Consider the following 13,879-nt stretch of genomic DNA (forward strand, 5'->3'; position numbering starts at 1 on the left):
AGACAGGTGGAGCCCTAGGACTGGCTGGCACCCAGCCTGGACAAATCAGTCAGCTCCAGGCCAATGAGAGATCCTGTGTCAAGAAACAAGGTGTATGACATCTGAGAAATAACACCCAAGGTTGTCTTCTGGTGTACACCTCCATGCGCATGTGCACACACACCCCCTACACACACACACACACACACACACACACACACACACACACACACACTGAGTAAACAGTCCAGCAATGGGTAGTACATACAGAGTAGAGCAACTACCACCTCTATGTAGCTCCAAAGCATCTTTATAACCCCAAATACAACCCTATGGTCAAGAAAACAGTTATGGGAGGTCCTTGACATCTTACTGGTTAACCATAGGACTAATTGTTTTTTTACTTAAAACTATTTATCTGGGTTTAGTGCATGCCTATAATCCTAGCACTTGGGGAGAACAGAAATTCAAGGTTATTCATGACTAAATGGTGAGTTTGAGACAATGTGAGATCCTATCCCCCGAAACAAACAAAATATGTACTATACTGACTTTTTAAAATTACAGTAGTAATAGTAATTCACTATAGAAAAATCAAGATTAAAAAAGGAGAAAATGCAACCAAGCCTGACAATAGAAATTTAATTTCGTAGAATCAAACATTCAACAGACTATCTTTTTCCTCTGGTGTGTGTTTATTTTTTGTAACTATCAAACCTAGGGTCTCACACATGCAAAGCAAGCAACCAACCACTGAGTTATAGCCCCTGCCCTTCGAATGGTACAATTTTTTTTAAAGATACAGCTCCTTTCATTTGGGAAGTTACTGACTTTTTATTAAAGAATACTTACACTGCTGGAAAAATAACCTGCTATTGTTATCACTAAAATGAATGAAAAGCTGACCCTTAAAAAAAATTGTTTTAAACCAGGCGTTGGTGGCGCACGCCTTTAATCCCAGCACTCGGGAGGCAGAGGCAGGCGGATCTCTGTGAGTTCGAGGCCAGCCTGGTCTACAGAGCGAGTTCCAGGACAGCCTCCAAAGCCACAGAGAAACCCTGTCTCAAAAAACAAAACAAAAAAAATTGTTTTAAACATCCAAACAGCATTAGTTTGCTTTCCATTGACCTCGGTGCTCACGTTCAGTCTTGTCCTGTGCGTGTCTTCACAGAGGAAATTCTTTCTCCTTGTGTGTCAGTTAGAGGTTGCATGATGAAAGTCTTTTGGATGCTTGACTATGTAACTCACAACCTTGAAAGTTGGCAAGAACTGTGCTGGCCATTCTGCAAGGAGACAAATCAGGGCCTGTGTGCCCATCTGTTAATCATTTTCAGAAGTCCCTAGGATGCCCAGACAGACCCTCAGGGTGCAGCTGTGTTTTCTTTGTTCCTGTCAAGTTTCAGTCTGGGCTTGAACACAAAGGTCCACCTGTCCTTGGGATTCCCCAGAGTGTGTGTCACCTAGGCACCTCCCATGGAGGGGATCACCAGAGTGCTTTAATGTCCTCAGTCCTCTTTCTAACTTGAATCTGTTAGGCTTGGTTTTCCTAACAAAGACCTACTGCCCCTTGTCCCCAAAGCATGCCCTCTCCATCTCTTTCTGGTTAGTACCAACTTGGGTTAAGTACCCTCCATCCTGTCCCCAACAAGAAGCAGATAAGAATAAGCTCTTCCAGCCTTTATCACACTGCCCATTCATACCCTCTCAGTGAAACTCTCAGCCAGGGACCCAGATACTCCATTGTGAGCCCATAGCACCCACTGTGTCTCTTCACTTTCCTGGGGTTGGGCAGGAAAGAAAACGAGTGTGACTTTGCCAGGCACCGAAGTAGACATTTGTAAGCTCCAGTGGCAAGCCTTCCCTGTCCCCACCATGGGATTATTGCAGTTGGGGTTGATTTTTGTGGTTGCTGGTAGCAAGGAGACAGACCCCTTGAGGCTTTGGGGGAAAGAGTGTGCCAGTCTCCCTTAGAAAATCACCATTCTCTTATTGATAGCATGTACTTGGGACAGACATATGCTTACGCCTTGTGGTCTGAGGACAGAGACAACCATTTCCTGCCCCTTTTCCTGGCAGCGCCTCGGTGTGAGGCCCCATGTTTCTAGCTTGTCTTCTTAAAGGAGAACGTCATAAAGACTGTGTTGTGACAGATGGGGAAGATGTCTTCACCTGCAGGAATCCCCGTGAGGGGAAGAAAAAAAACAACACTCAAGGCCACACTGACATGAGCCTGGTGTACTCCTCTGCATGAACTGTGAGACACTGCTGGCCTTCCTTTCTCCAGAGGGCATGGCCCAGGCAAGCTGCCTGTCACTCTAAGTGGCAGAGCATTGAACTGCAGCTCCTCCAACCCAGAACTGGAGTTGCTGTGGTCATGTGTCACAGATCCTTGCTTTCTGTGGCCTGTCCAAAGCTCTCTTGGGTTGGCTTTTCAGCGGTCACATGTCTTTTTTGCTGTGTAAGCAGGTATTCTCATTTACAGACCCAGCACTGTAGACTCCCTTGCAAGCTCAGAGCTCTCACTTATGGTGGGATATAGTTTTGCTGAAATTTAAAACCTTCCTCTAATCGTATCCACATGTTTCAAAGTATGGTCAATTCTGTGTTTCCAGCACTTGAGGTTTTCTCCTTAGTGGCCTGAGCATATCAGGGCCCTGGTGTCAAATTCAGAGTCCAAGGACCACTCACCATCCCACAGGAATTATAGCTCCCAGAACCACATTTAAATGCTGACACCAGGACATAGTCTGTTATGATTCCTGAAGTCCTTGTAGATCTCCTGAGTCCCCTATGTGGTGTTCACACACTTTAACTAGCATTTTACACTAAGTCATGTGTGATTTGCTCATGGGGCAAATACTAACTAGAGATCCATAATTCATAGCAGAGGCTGCCATAGAGATCTTAAATCATGGGTGGTTAGATCAGGAAAACTCTCAAGAAAAAGCCTGATACGAGCTAACATGATGGAGCGCTTACCTAGCATGCATGAGGCCCTGTACCATAAATCACTGCAAAGAAAGAGATTGCTGGCCAGGGGTGGCGCGCTCCTTAAATCCCAGCACTCAAGAGTCAGAGGCAGGCAGATCTCTGTGAGTTTGAGGTCGGTCTGGTCTACAGAGTAAATCCAGACTGATTCCAAAGCTACAAAGAGAAACTCAGTGTGGAAAAACTGAGAGGGGTGGGGGAGGAGAGAGAATCTCCATTAGTGACTGTAAACAACAAACCTGCATTGCCAAGTTCAACCCCTTTCAGGTTCACTGGCCCACCACCCATCCTCCTGAGAGCTAAGACCATTAAATCCTGCACATTGATTACAGAGAGTTCTGCAGGGTCCTGTGTGAGCTACTAAGTGCTTTGGTCATGAAAGTGACACTTCTGAAAATAACCTGATTAACTGCAGTGAACATCTGGTCTATGCATGAATGAATTGCCAGTGCATGTTTTCTCTAATATGTGTTTCCACTTCTGGAAAGTGGGAATTCAGGTTCTTTTTCATACACTCCCCACCTCACCCCCCCAAATTCTGTTTGAGCACATACTAGAACTTCAATGGATACTGTGACAAAGAATGCCTTTAAATATAAAATGTGCTGGCTTCAGATAATTCTTGCTACACATTCAAGGCGCCCCCTAGGGGCGCTCAAGCACATTTACAAATTCTTCATCAAGCAATTATTTTTAAGACAAACCTAGAAAAATACATAGGCATCTGTCAGCACTCCCCACAAACATGAGAGATCATTTTAAGGGCACTCCTAGAGGGGCACCACTCTCCTTAACTTGTAAATCCTTTTTCTTAAATGTGAAACAGAAATGTCAGCTCTTCAGTGCTCTCTGGCTCTGGCCCAGGCTTGGGTCACTCCCTGAGTCTGTGTGAGCTGAATGCATGTGTAGAAAGATGAAGATGTGAGTGATCTGCTCTCTGATGCGGCCTCTGTGGAAGGGATGGGAAATCACAGTCCACTTTCACATGCTTAGGTTCTGCGCCTGTGGACTCAGCCCACCATGGGCAGTAAATATTTAGGGGAAAAAAATGAAATGAACATAAACAATTTTTTTCATTTTTTTCTCTTCAGCTCTTTATGTAGTGTTTATATTGTGTGGGGTATAATAAGTCATCTAGCCATGTTTTAAGACTTAGAGGAGTTATGCAGATATGCAAACACTGACATTTTATAAGAATATTTAAGGATCCACAGAATACAGTAGACAGGGGTCCTACACGGTCCTCCCTGCTCCCGGAGCAGTGTGACATTCCTGAGGACCCACTCTCTCTGCCCTTCCAGGAGGCTACTACTTGACAAGCGCTTATGGAGCACTCTCTCTGATAAAGAATTTCCAAGAAGAACAGGCTGCGAGGCTGCTCAGCTCAGAGGCCAGGGATACCCTAAGGCAGTGGCACAAGCGGAGAACCACCAACCGGACCATCCCCTCTGTGGATGACTTTCAGGTGTGTTCCCCTACCCCCAACATGCTTCCCTCTCCCGGGAAGGCGGAGCTGTCTCCTACAGCGCGTGGGCTCAGGGCCTGAGGCCCTGGTTCAGATGGTGGAAAAGGAATCACCTGGTGGAAAAGGAATAATTAAGTCACCCTCTGGCCTTGCTGTTTCACTTCTGTTCCTTTAAACATGTACAGAAATGCGCCTCTGCTTTCAACGGGCCGTGTCCCCATTGACCACGCTGTAAGCAAAAACATGCATTGACTGTGTCTAACCCATCAAATATCCTGACTTGGGAAACTGTGAACGACGTTGGGGAGGGTGTTTTGTGTCACATTTGTGATCTTGTGGCTGATTGGCAGTGCCAGCTCATCATTGCTGCCCAACATCACAAGGAGGATGATGTCAAAGGTAGCTCGCCTGGGGAAAGTACATATTCAAAACCTGGCTTGTAGTCTAGTTCGGCGGTAGACCGAATATGTAAGGCCCTGGGGTCTATCCCTGTCACTTACAGAAAGATCCGAAAGTCAAGGTAGAGTTTCTACTCAGTGTCAATCACTTTAGCAACAGCGTAAATAGAAATGTAAGTATTACCTCATAAAGTATACACACAGGTTTGGCCCACAGTTGGCTGCTATTAGGACATCAAAGTCAAATTAAGGCAATATTCCTTGTAAATCATTCAGCCTGTTGTTAAATATCTAGCCTGACAGGATTATGTCCAAAGGAAAAAGCCCAAGCAAAGGCACTAGATACCCAATTTCCTCAGGAAGCAGTGGGTGTTTACCCTACAGTCTACCTGGTTGCCCTTTGGGAAGTGGGGAAGGTACAAGGTATCTTTCCATCTCTCCCTCTCCCTTTCCTCCCTCACTCTCCAAACCTAAGTTCAGAACCTAGCTCACTCAGTTTGAGAGTGGACACTGTGACCAGCCCCACAGAGGTTTCCAGGCTGGGCTGCTGAGCATGTCTGGTCCCCAATGAGTTTATTCCCTGGAGGCGAGCGAGGGCTACAGAGGCCTTTTCCTGACCCAGCAACCGCTCATTTCCTTTCGCCTGTGCAACGGTGATGAACCAGTCTGCAGCTATCCTTAGGCAGTCATCTGAAGGCTTCTGTGGAACTCGGAAACGTGGCTAGCTTTATTTCTAAGTGCCGCACAGCCAGTTCCCTAGCAGGAACCCGGAAAGGCAGGATGAATTTGCCTCCGCATCGGTCCAGATTTACCTCCCTTGCCCCCCCCCCCACTTCTTACTGCTCTGAAAACAGCCTCTGGTTCAGTCAGCCCATGCTTGAAATGCAAGGTCAGCGTGTTCTTCTCCGAAATTGCAGTTTTCTCAGAAATTCCTTCCACACACACAAACTGCAAAGCAAGAACACATGCTGTGCCCCCCCCCCCCACACACACACACACTGCTCCTTGGGTTGTTCAAGAGTATCCAAGTGGTAAGGTATTTGGCTCATGCTGACCATTTGACTACTGCCATATGGGCCGTGCATGGAGGCGATCCTGAGGGGCTGCACCCTCTGAGATCAGAGGCAATGAGAGTAGTACATTCTTCAGTCAGTAGGCCTCTCTGCCTACTTATGTTATCACCACTGACTACCAGAAGTTTCTAATGTAGAGAGACCTGTGGTGCCCACCACCCATACACACCACAAAGTCCTCCTTTACTGAGCTCGCTCACTTTAAAGATGTGTCTTTCCACAGTACCACCCGAGAGAGGGATTTTGAGCCCTCAGATCATGAGTGAAACCAAAAATACAGAAATGGAACTCCAGTACCAGATGTGATAGATACAAACACTCCTAATGCCCCCTCTCACTGGAAGAAGAAAGCTCCTTAGTAGCCAACACAGTGAAATGCTGACTGTCTCAGTTCCCTCACTGGGGCTATATAGGCTACTCTCTTCAGGAGTCCTTGAATAAACGCAAAAAGTGGGAGAAGAGAGGTGTGGTCTGCTGGCGCATGCTCTGAAGACAGATGTTCAGATCTGAGAGTGTGGCTCTCCACCCGAGTGCCACTTGACCCAGCCACCCCTCTGCAAAGTCATCAGGCTGACCAATGTCCTCCCTTCATATGACATGAAACATCTACATGTCCAGAGTACACAGTCCTTCCCAAGAGCCTCCACTCTTGTAACCCGCTAAGCCTTACGGCAGTCACAGGAGAAGTAAGGTTGGGCCCTCTCAACCAGGATCACCAGAACTAAGAAGCAAAGATGTGCATGTTCTCTAGATGCAGCTAGAATTTGACTAGGGCTTCTCTGCTTTATGTGTAGCCATTCTTATATTTTTGGTTGCGAGCCTAGCCTTAAACAGCTGAGCCATCTCTCTCCAGCCTATGTGTAACCATTCCTAAGGACCTGGAAATAAAGGAGCTACCCAGAAAATCAAAATCTTGGCAAGTGCCTGGGCTTGTATTGTAGGAGTCAACAGGCTTACTGCCTCTCAGGGTAGTAAACACCTACATGATTCTCAATGCCAAGCCTGCAGCCATCTCCTTTTACTTCCCAAAGCACCCTGTGCCTAGTCAGGTCCATCTCCAAAGTCTTCTTGGCAAATCGACACCCCTCCCTCTGATTCTTCCCACATTTCACCCCAAGCCACTGGGAGCCGTAAGTAAGGTTGCACCACGTGAGATCACCATTTAGGGAGAATGGTCAGACATCAGCAATTTGTCCAAGCATCACTGTCTTTGCTTAGGCTTCCTAGAACAGCACAAAGTGACCATCATATGTGCTGGTATGTCTAGATGTTTTAAATCCCTTCCTGCTAACTCCTGGACCAGACCCTTCTGCTGGTTTCGTTGTTTTTTTCAAGCTGAGAAAAATCCCAGCTTTGGATATGGTTCACACTCTTAACTCTGGATTTCTTCAGCAGCTAGCTTTACAATGGATAAAGAAAGATAGAAACCAGGGTGGATGGGTCTTCTTGTTGCTTCTGTTTGCAATAAGCTAAAATGTGGCAGCTCAGTCCATGCCATAGTTCCCATCACAGTGCAAGTTGCAATCAATCTTCCCTGGCATCTGAGCTGTGTGGTCTGGCCAGACATCGGGACAAACCCAAACCTCGAAGTGGCTTACAGGTTCAGTTGCACACTTGTCTGCTTTCTCTTCTGCGCTCACTCCTGACATCTGTTTCCACTTGCAGAATTACCTCCGAGTTGCCTTCCAAGAGGTCAACAGCGGATGCACAGGGAAGACCCTCCTCGTGAGACCATACATCACCACAGAGGATGTGTGTCAGCTCTGTGCGGAGAAGTTTAAGGTGGAGGCCCCTGAGGAGTACAGCCTCTTTCTCTTTGTTGATGAAACATGGCAGCAGTTGGCAGAGGACACTTATCCTCAAAAGATCAAGGCTGAGCTGCACAGCCGGCCTCAACCCCACATATTCCACTTTGTCTACAAGCGAATCAAAAATGATCCTTATGGTGTGATTTTCCAGAATGGGGAAGGCTTCACTCCCTCATAGAGGACAGACACATGGGACTTCCCATGGATAACATCCAAAAGGAAGCCAGGAGTCTAGCCTTCTGGCTGCCACATGTTTGAGCTTGAAAGACCACCACCTCAAGGACCCCTCAGTTCAGTGACTAAGTCATCCATAAGCTGACTTAGACAAGGGCATCTTTTAGATATTGTGCCCAAATGAGGTAGTTGGGGTTCATGAAATAGTTAGAATCTCCTCCAGAAATGGAGAGTTGCATTTGATGGTTCAGGTGTCCAGAGATCACTGGCTGCTTAACCTTAGCCAGCTTCTCAGTTGGCTTGCATGTTTGTATATGTGCTGAGGAAACACTTAAGGTACAAGCTCCTCTCTTGGGTTCAACAGCAAGCGTTGACAAGACTGTCGGATGCGGCGCGTCAGGTACCTCTTGGCTCTGTGGATAGCTCCATCCTTCCCTCTCCCCCTCTTTCCTCCAGCCTTCATTCTACAATGTTTTTTTTTTTACAAAGAGCCTTTGTGTTTTTTTATATATATATTTCATAGAAAATTTTATAGCAGTTGCAGGTAAACTGTCAGGATTGGTTTTTAAAATATTTTTGTAACTTTAAAATATTCTATAAGTATGCATGTGATTTAACATTTAATATTTGAAGATAAATCTCTTGCTGGATTTGAGAGTATTGCATTTCAGATGTCTCTTTTCTATAACTGGATGTTTTGACAAATTTGTGAGGAGAGACTGCTGGTTGTCTTAAAGTAATCCTTGACACTGGCCACAGACCGTTGCCTTTGAAGAATCTGATGTACTGTTACTTTGTTCACTTTTAGTGACTTTGTCGTACTGTTTGTTGTTTGCTTATATTGTTAATCAGTCGATGCAGAAGGTTAGGAGAGAAATGAATGTAGAGAGAGGCAGAGAGAGAAACACAGACTGTAAGGGGGGACTGAGGGGTGCAGCCTGCAGGATCGGGCTTCGGAGGATATAGGAAGAGCAGTCGGTACTGTAAATATGCCCTGCAGTGATGTTTGACAAAAATCTGTTCTGTATGCTATCTGCTTTGGGAAACAAATTTTAAAATCCCTACGAGGGAAAAGAAATCAAGGATAACACTCCCTATGCCCATTTTGTAGGTCAAAACTGATGGCATCCATTATTTGGAGGCAGAAACTAAGTAATGTATCATATGGCTTTTGTTGAGTTCAATAACACGTTGATGGGGAAAGAACGCACCAAAAACCAAAACCAAACCAAAAACCTCCTCTTTTCTGTAATAATGGACAGTGTCTGGGATGCGGCTCAGGGGTAGAGCTGGCGTGCACAGACTATCACACTGGGTTCCATCCTCAGAATGACAGATCAAATAAAGCAAAACAAACAAAAAATACACAGACAACGTGGATGTATGGTGAAGTTAGATTTATGTTGTATAAAATGGGTTTCTGGGCACGCATACTAGAAGGGTCATGTATCGGTGTAATACAGGTTACTGCAAAAACAAAAACATGTTACTGTACTGTGTAAGGGTGCATAGGCACCCTATCTTGGGAGGCCTTTTACCCAGTGTCCTTGTCTTTTGTTGTACTAGAACCCTCAGCACATACTGTGTTGTACTTCCTTTTGTAAATGATTTTCAATGGAAATTTGCACATAATACATTGTAATACTGTACAATAATCCTGTGTAAAATAATTTTTTCAATATTCTTCAGTTGTCCTTTTTTGTGGGTGATTTGTTTTAGAGTCAGATTATAATCAAGTTCCTAAAGATGACGGATAAATGTATATGACAGTGGGTGGGCTTGGTGGCCTATGCCTTTTATCACTTGGGACACTTGGGCACTTGTAGGCAGAGGCAGGTTGATCTCTGAGTTCCAGGTCCACCTACATAATGTGGGCTACATAATGAGACCCTGTTTCAAGTACACACACACACACAGAGGCACACGTGCAGACACATGACAATGAACTTCACATTGAGCTGGTAATCGTGAATAGCAAACAGAAAAACATTGTTGAGAAACTTATGGACGGATAGAACAAAAATTAAGAAGCAGGAAGGGAAAAGAGATGGCCTGTGACCTGCAAGTGTTTGCAGAGTTACCCAGCACAGGACTTGGCTTAGGTGGCTCTAGGGCAAATCACAGCTAATCTGAACTCAGAGTCAGGCAGGGCCCTGCAGACAGCTCCTCCCTGTCCTTAAGCAACCTCTGCAATGTCCTGGCCGAGAGTTCAGGGCGATTGCAAAATCAACAGCACAGGCCTGCTCCTCTGCAGACTAGTGTTCTGGTGATGGCAGCCATGCCTGACTGCTAGGAGCTCATTGCATTCTTGCTGACAGAGAGAAGGGAAGTAGTTAAGAGGGCTTCTGAGACAGTCATAGGATAGCTACTTAGAGACCAGAAGGAGGGCTGAATGAGCATACTTTTGATGTTTGGAGTGAAGAGATGCTGCCCCCTGCATCTATACAACTGCCCTCTCGAGTCTGCAGATTTAGACCATTATGCTGTCTTTGTGTTGCAGAACCTGTGCTCCTCTAAGATTTAAAGCAGGTCACAACATCTGAATTAGGGAGTTTGAGCAGGCCCCATGAGAGCAGAATAAGGAAAACTAGAATGAGCCGAAGAAAACATCACAAGACTTTCCCTAGTCTGTCATTGGGCAACGCTTCCCTGGCAGAGTTTCAACACATGTGTCTTCATTTTTCCCCCCACGCAGGCATTTCTCACTTCTCAGTTTGCCAGGAAGCAGACCCTGCTGGAGTTTGGATAGAATAAGAGCAGAGTAAAAATATACATACCGGGTGGAGGGAGAGGAGAATGCACTTCCAAATCTAAAAATATCTTGAACACCAGAGGAAGGGATTTTGTTTTTGATGTTGGACATACTGCCAAATATTGACCCCCTTAGGGACATAGAAAAAAAATGGAAATTGGTAAAGTTGTTTGTAACATGTGGAAGTTACTTTAGATCTACAAGCAAATGCAAAAGACAGGAAGCTGGGCCTGACTGCTTCCATTCACAGATGTGGTCTCATCTCCCTAGGAGCTCTGACCTCCACCTTCTGGGAGAAACATGAAAAAAATTGAGACCTGTGGTGTTTAACAGCCTGTCTATACCCCCAAATGACTGTGAAAATTGATGCCTGAAGGGCTCTGTCTGCATGGGGCATGTGTTCTAACCCTGCCTAGTCTCCTTGATTTTCAGGCCATTTTCCTAGAGTTTGAGACCCAAAATGTTGCTTGCTGTTTTTGGTGATCCTTAGTCAAGCTGGAAAAATGGCCTCCTCCTCAAATCATATTACAGTCCAGAGTCACAAGCAAATGCCAGGGAAGGAGAGAGAGGAGAAAACTGGCATTTGTTTCAGGAAGCAGGTTCCATTTTAAAAGGAGTCTATGTTTTAGCGTCAGAAAGTGGGTGGCAGCTGGCCCAAACTTGCCACATGAATGTTGACTTTGGTGAGAAAGGAACCACAGGAGTTAAAAAAAAAAGAAAGAAATGAACTGGGGGGAGAGAGAGAGAGAGAGAAAGAGAGATGTAAGCATATTTGGAGGTAGGAATATAACTTAGTAATATAGTACACTCTTGGTCTGTGTTTGATACCCAGCATGCAGTACACAAGCACACCTACCCCTCCACCCCTCACCCTCACCCGTACCCATCCCCCAGGAGGACAGATGCACTCACAGAGATCTGAAGGGTATCAATACTCTTCATTCCACTTCTTTTTGTTGCTGCTGTTGTTAGTTTTACTATGTAGATGAAAACTGGCCTTAAACCTTCAATGATCGCCGGGCGGTGGTGGCGCACGCCTTTAATCCCAACACTCGGGAGGCAGAGGCAGGCGGATCTCTGTGAGTTCGAGGCTGGGCTGGACCGATAGCCTCCAAAACAATACAGAGAAACCCTGTCTCGTAAAAACAACAACAACAAAAAAAAAACAAAAAAAAAAAACACAAACTTTCAATGATCCTCATGCCCACTGCTGGACTGCTGGGTCAATTGGTCAATACTCAAAGGGTTTGTTGTTGTTGTTTTCAGATTAGGAGATAAAACACAAACTAGACTAGTGCTTTACTATTGAGCCACACCCCAGCCCTGGGTCAATACTCTTTCATTGTTGTTGCTTTGAAGCAGAGTCTCATGTAGCCCAGGCTGATCTCAAGCTCCCGAAGAAGCCAAGTATGACCTTGAACTCCTGCTCCAGAGTGCTGGGATTACATCAAGCCCAGCTAGTGAGACAGTACTCTAATTAGAGGAATAACCAGGTCTGGTCTAAGGATTCTCCATGGAAGATTTCCAAGTGGAGTGAAGTGGCTAAGGGGCTGGAGACAGCTTCTTTTCTTCATTCTAATAAAAACTTACAGCCAGGGAGTGATGCACACCTTTAACCCCAGCACTCAGAAGGCAGAGGCAGAGGCAGAGTGAGTTCCAGGACAGCCAGGGCTACAAAGAGAAACATTGTCTTCAAAACCCAAAAACCAAGTTAAAAAAAAAAAACTTGCATACCAAAGCAGAATTTTCCAAAATTCTTTTTTTTTTTTTTTGGTTTTTCGAGACAGGGTTTCTCTGTGGCTTTGGAGGCTGTCCTGGAACTCACTTTGTAGACCAGGCTGGCCTCGAACTCACAAAGATCCACCTGCCTCTGCCTCCCGAGTGCTGGGATTAAAGGCGTGCGCCACCAACGCCCGGCTCCAAAATTCTTATTCTCTATATTAAAAGTACTTAGACCAGGCCTGACAGTGGTGGCACACGCCTTTAATCCCAGCACTCGGGAGACAGAGGCAGGCGGATCTCTATGAGTTTGAGACCAGCCTGGTCTACAAGAGCTAGTTCCAGGACAGCCTCCAAAGCCACAGAGAAACCCTGTCTCGAAAAACTAAAAAAAGTACTTAGAACAGTGTTGTAGATGAATGACTCTGGATGAATATGATGTCCACTGATGGCTGGGGAGGGGAGGACATTCAGCATACCCCTTGGCCCTCTGTAAGCAACACTTAGGTTTCTAGGGCACATGTCACTCACACAATAGAAGGTGTAGTCACTAGCTCATTCTTCGTGATGACCATCCTTCTATTTCTTCTCATGCCCCCGCAGGATCCGCAGGGCGTTTCTCTCTTACAGCAACTCTTCAAATATTTATATTCTACTCCAAGGCTCCCGGCCAACACAGGCTCTGACTTGCCTTGTGCTCTTTATGTTCCAGCTGGAGACTTGATTGTGAATGGACTCCTGGGTATCCACCACCCACCCACTCTGTCCGTCACTGAGGCTCAGTGTCCACTGCTGCTGTTTTAAGTGTGTATACTTTTTGTTGTTGTTGTTTTCTGGTAGTGCTGGCCATGGAACCAAGGTCTTTATATTCTCTAGGCAAGCACTCTATGAACTACACTACTCAGCCTTAGACAACATCTTGAAATCACCTAGGGATGCTTAGATCACCAGATAGTCTTCAAGTGGGACCCAAGTATAAAGGTGATTAACGCCTCCCCCAATGCTTCCACCAAGAGACACCAGACACAGTTCTTTTTTGTTGTTGCTGTTTTGTTTTGTTTTGTTTTTTGAGACAAGGTTTTTCTGTTTAACCATCTTAACTGTCCTGGAACTCACTTTGTAAACCAGGCTGGCTTCGAACTCACAAAAACTGCATGCCAATGCCTGGGATTAAAGGCCTATGCCACCACTGCCTTGTCAAACACAGTTTTTGTTTGCTTGTTTGTTTGGTTTTGGGGTTTCATGGGGGAGGTTCTAGACAAGGTCCTTCTGGGTAGCTCTAGCTGTCCTGAAACTTGCTTTGTAGACCAGACTTGATGATGGGGTGTAGGAAGAAGCCTGTATCCCGCCATTAACCATGTGACTTACTAGAGGCACATACAGATGAGGTAATAAAAGAGCGGTTTACCACACCGCTAACCACACCCACTTCAGGCATGACTAAAGATGTATATGGACGGACATATAGACGTATACGTATGTAGGCGGTGAACTACGTCACTAGCCAGGACCACTTTTGGGCA

At 45.6% G+C, this 13,879-nt stretch overlaps 1 protein-coding gene across 1 annotated transcript in view; it reads left to right on the plus strand.

Moving 5' to 3' along the window:
- The window catches only part of Rin2 (Ras and Rab interactor 2), a 97,324-nt gene extending 87,755 nt beyond the window's left edge, over positions 1–9,569 (plus strand). Inside the window, 2 exon segments of the mRNA XM_040746433.1 lie at positions 4,269–4,432; positions 7,569–9,569. Of these exon segments, the coding sequence (XP_040602367.1) occupies positions 4,269–4,432; positions 7,569–7,889 (485 nt within the window). The 3' untranslated portion in view covers positions 7,890–9,569.
- Positions 9,570–13,879: the final 4,310 nt, after the last annotated feature.

Source organism: Mesocricetus auratus, unplaced genomic scaffold (genome assembly GCF_017639785.1).
Source record: "Mesocricetus auratus isolate SY011 unplaced genomic scaffold, BCM_Maur_2.0 Super-Scaffold_100004, whole genome shotgun sequence".
Taxonomy (NCBI): domain Eukaryota; kingdom Metazoa; phylum Chordata; class Mammalia; order Rodentia; family Cricetidae; genus Mesocricetus; species Mesocricetus auratus.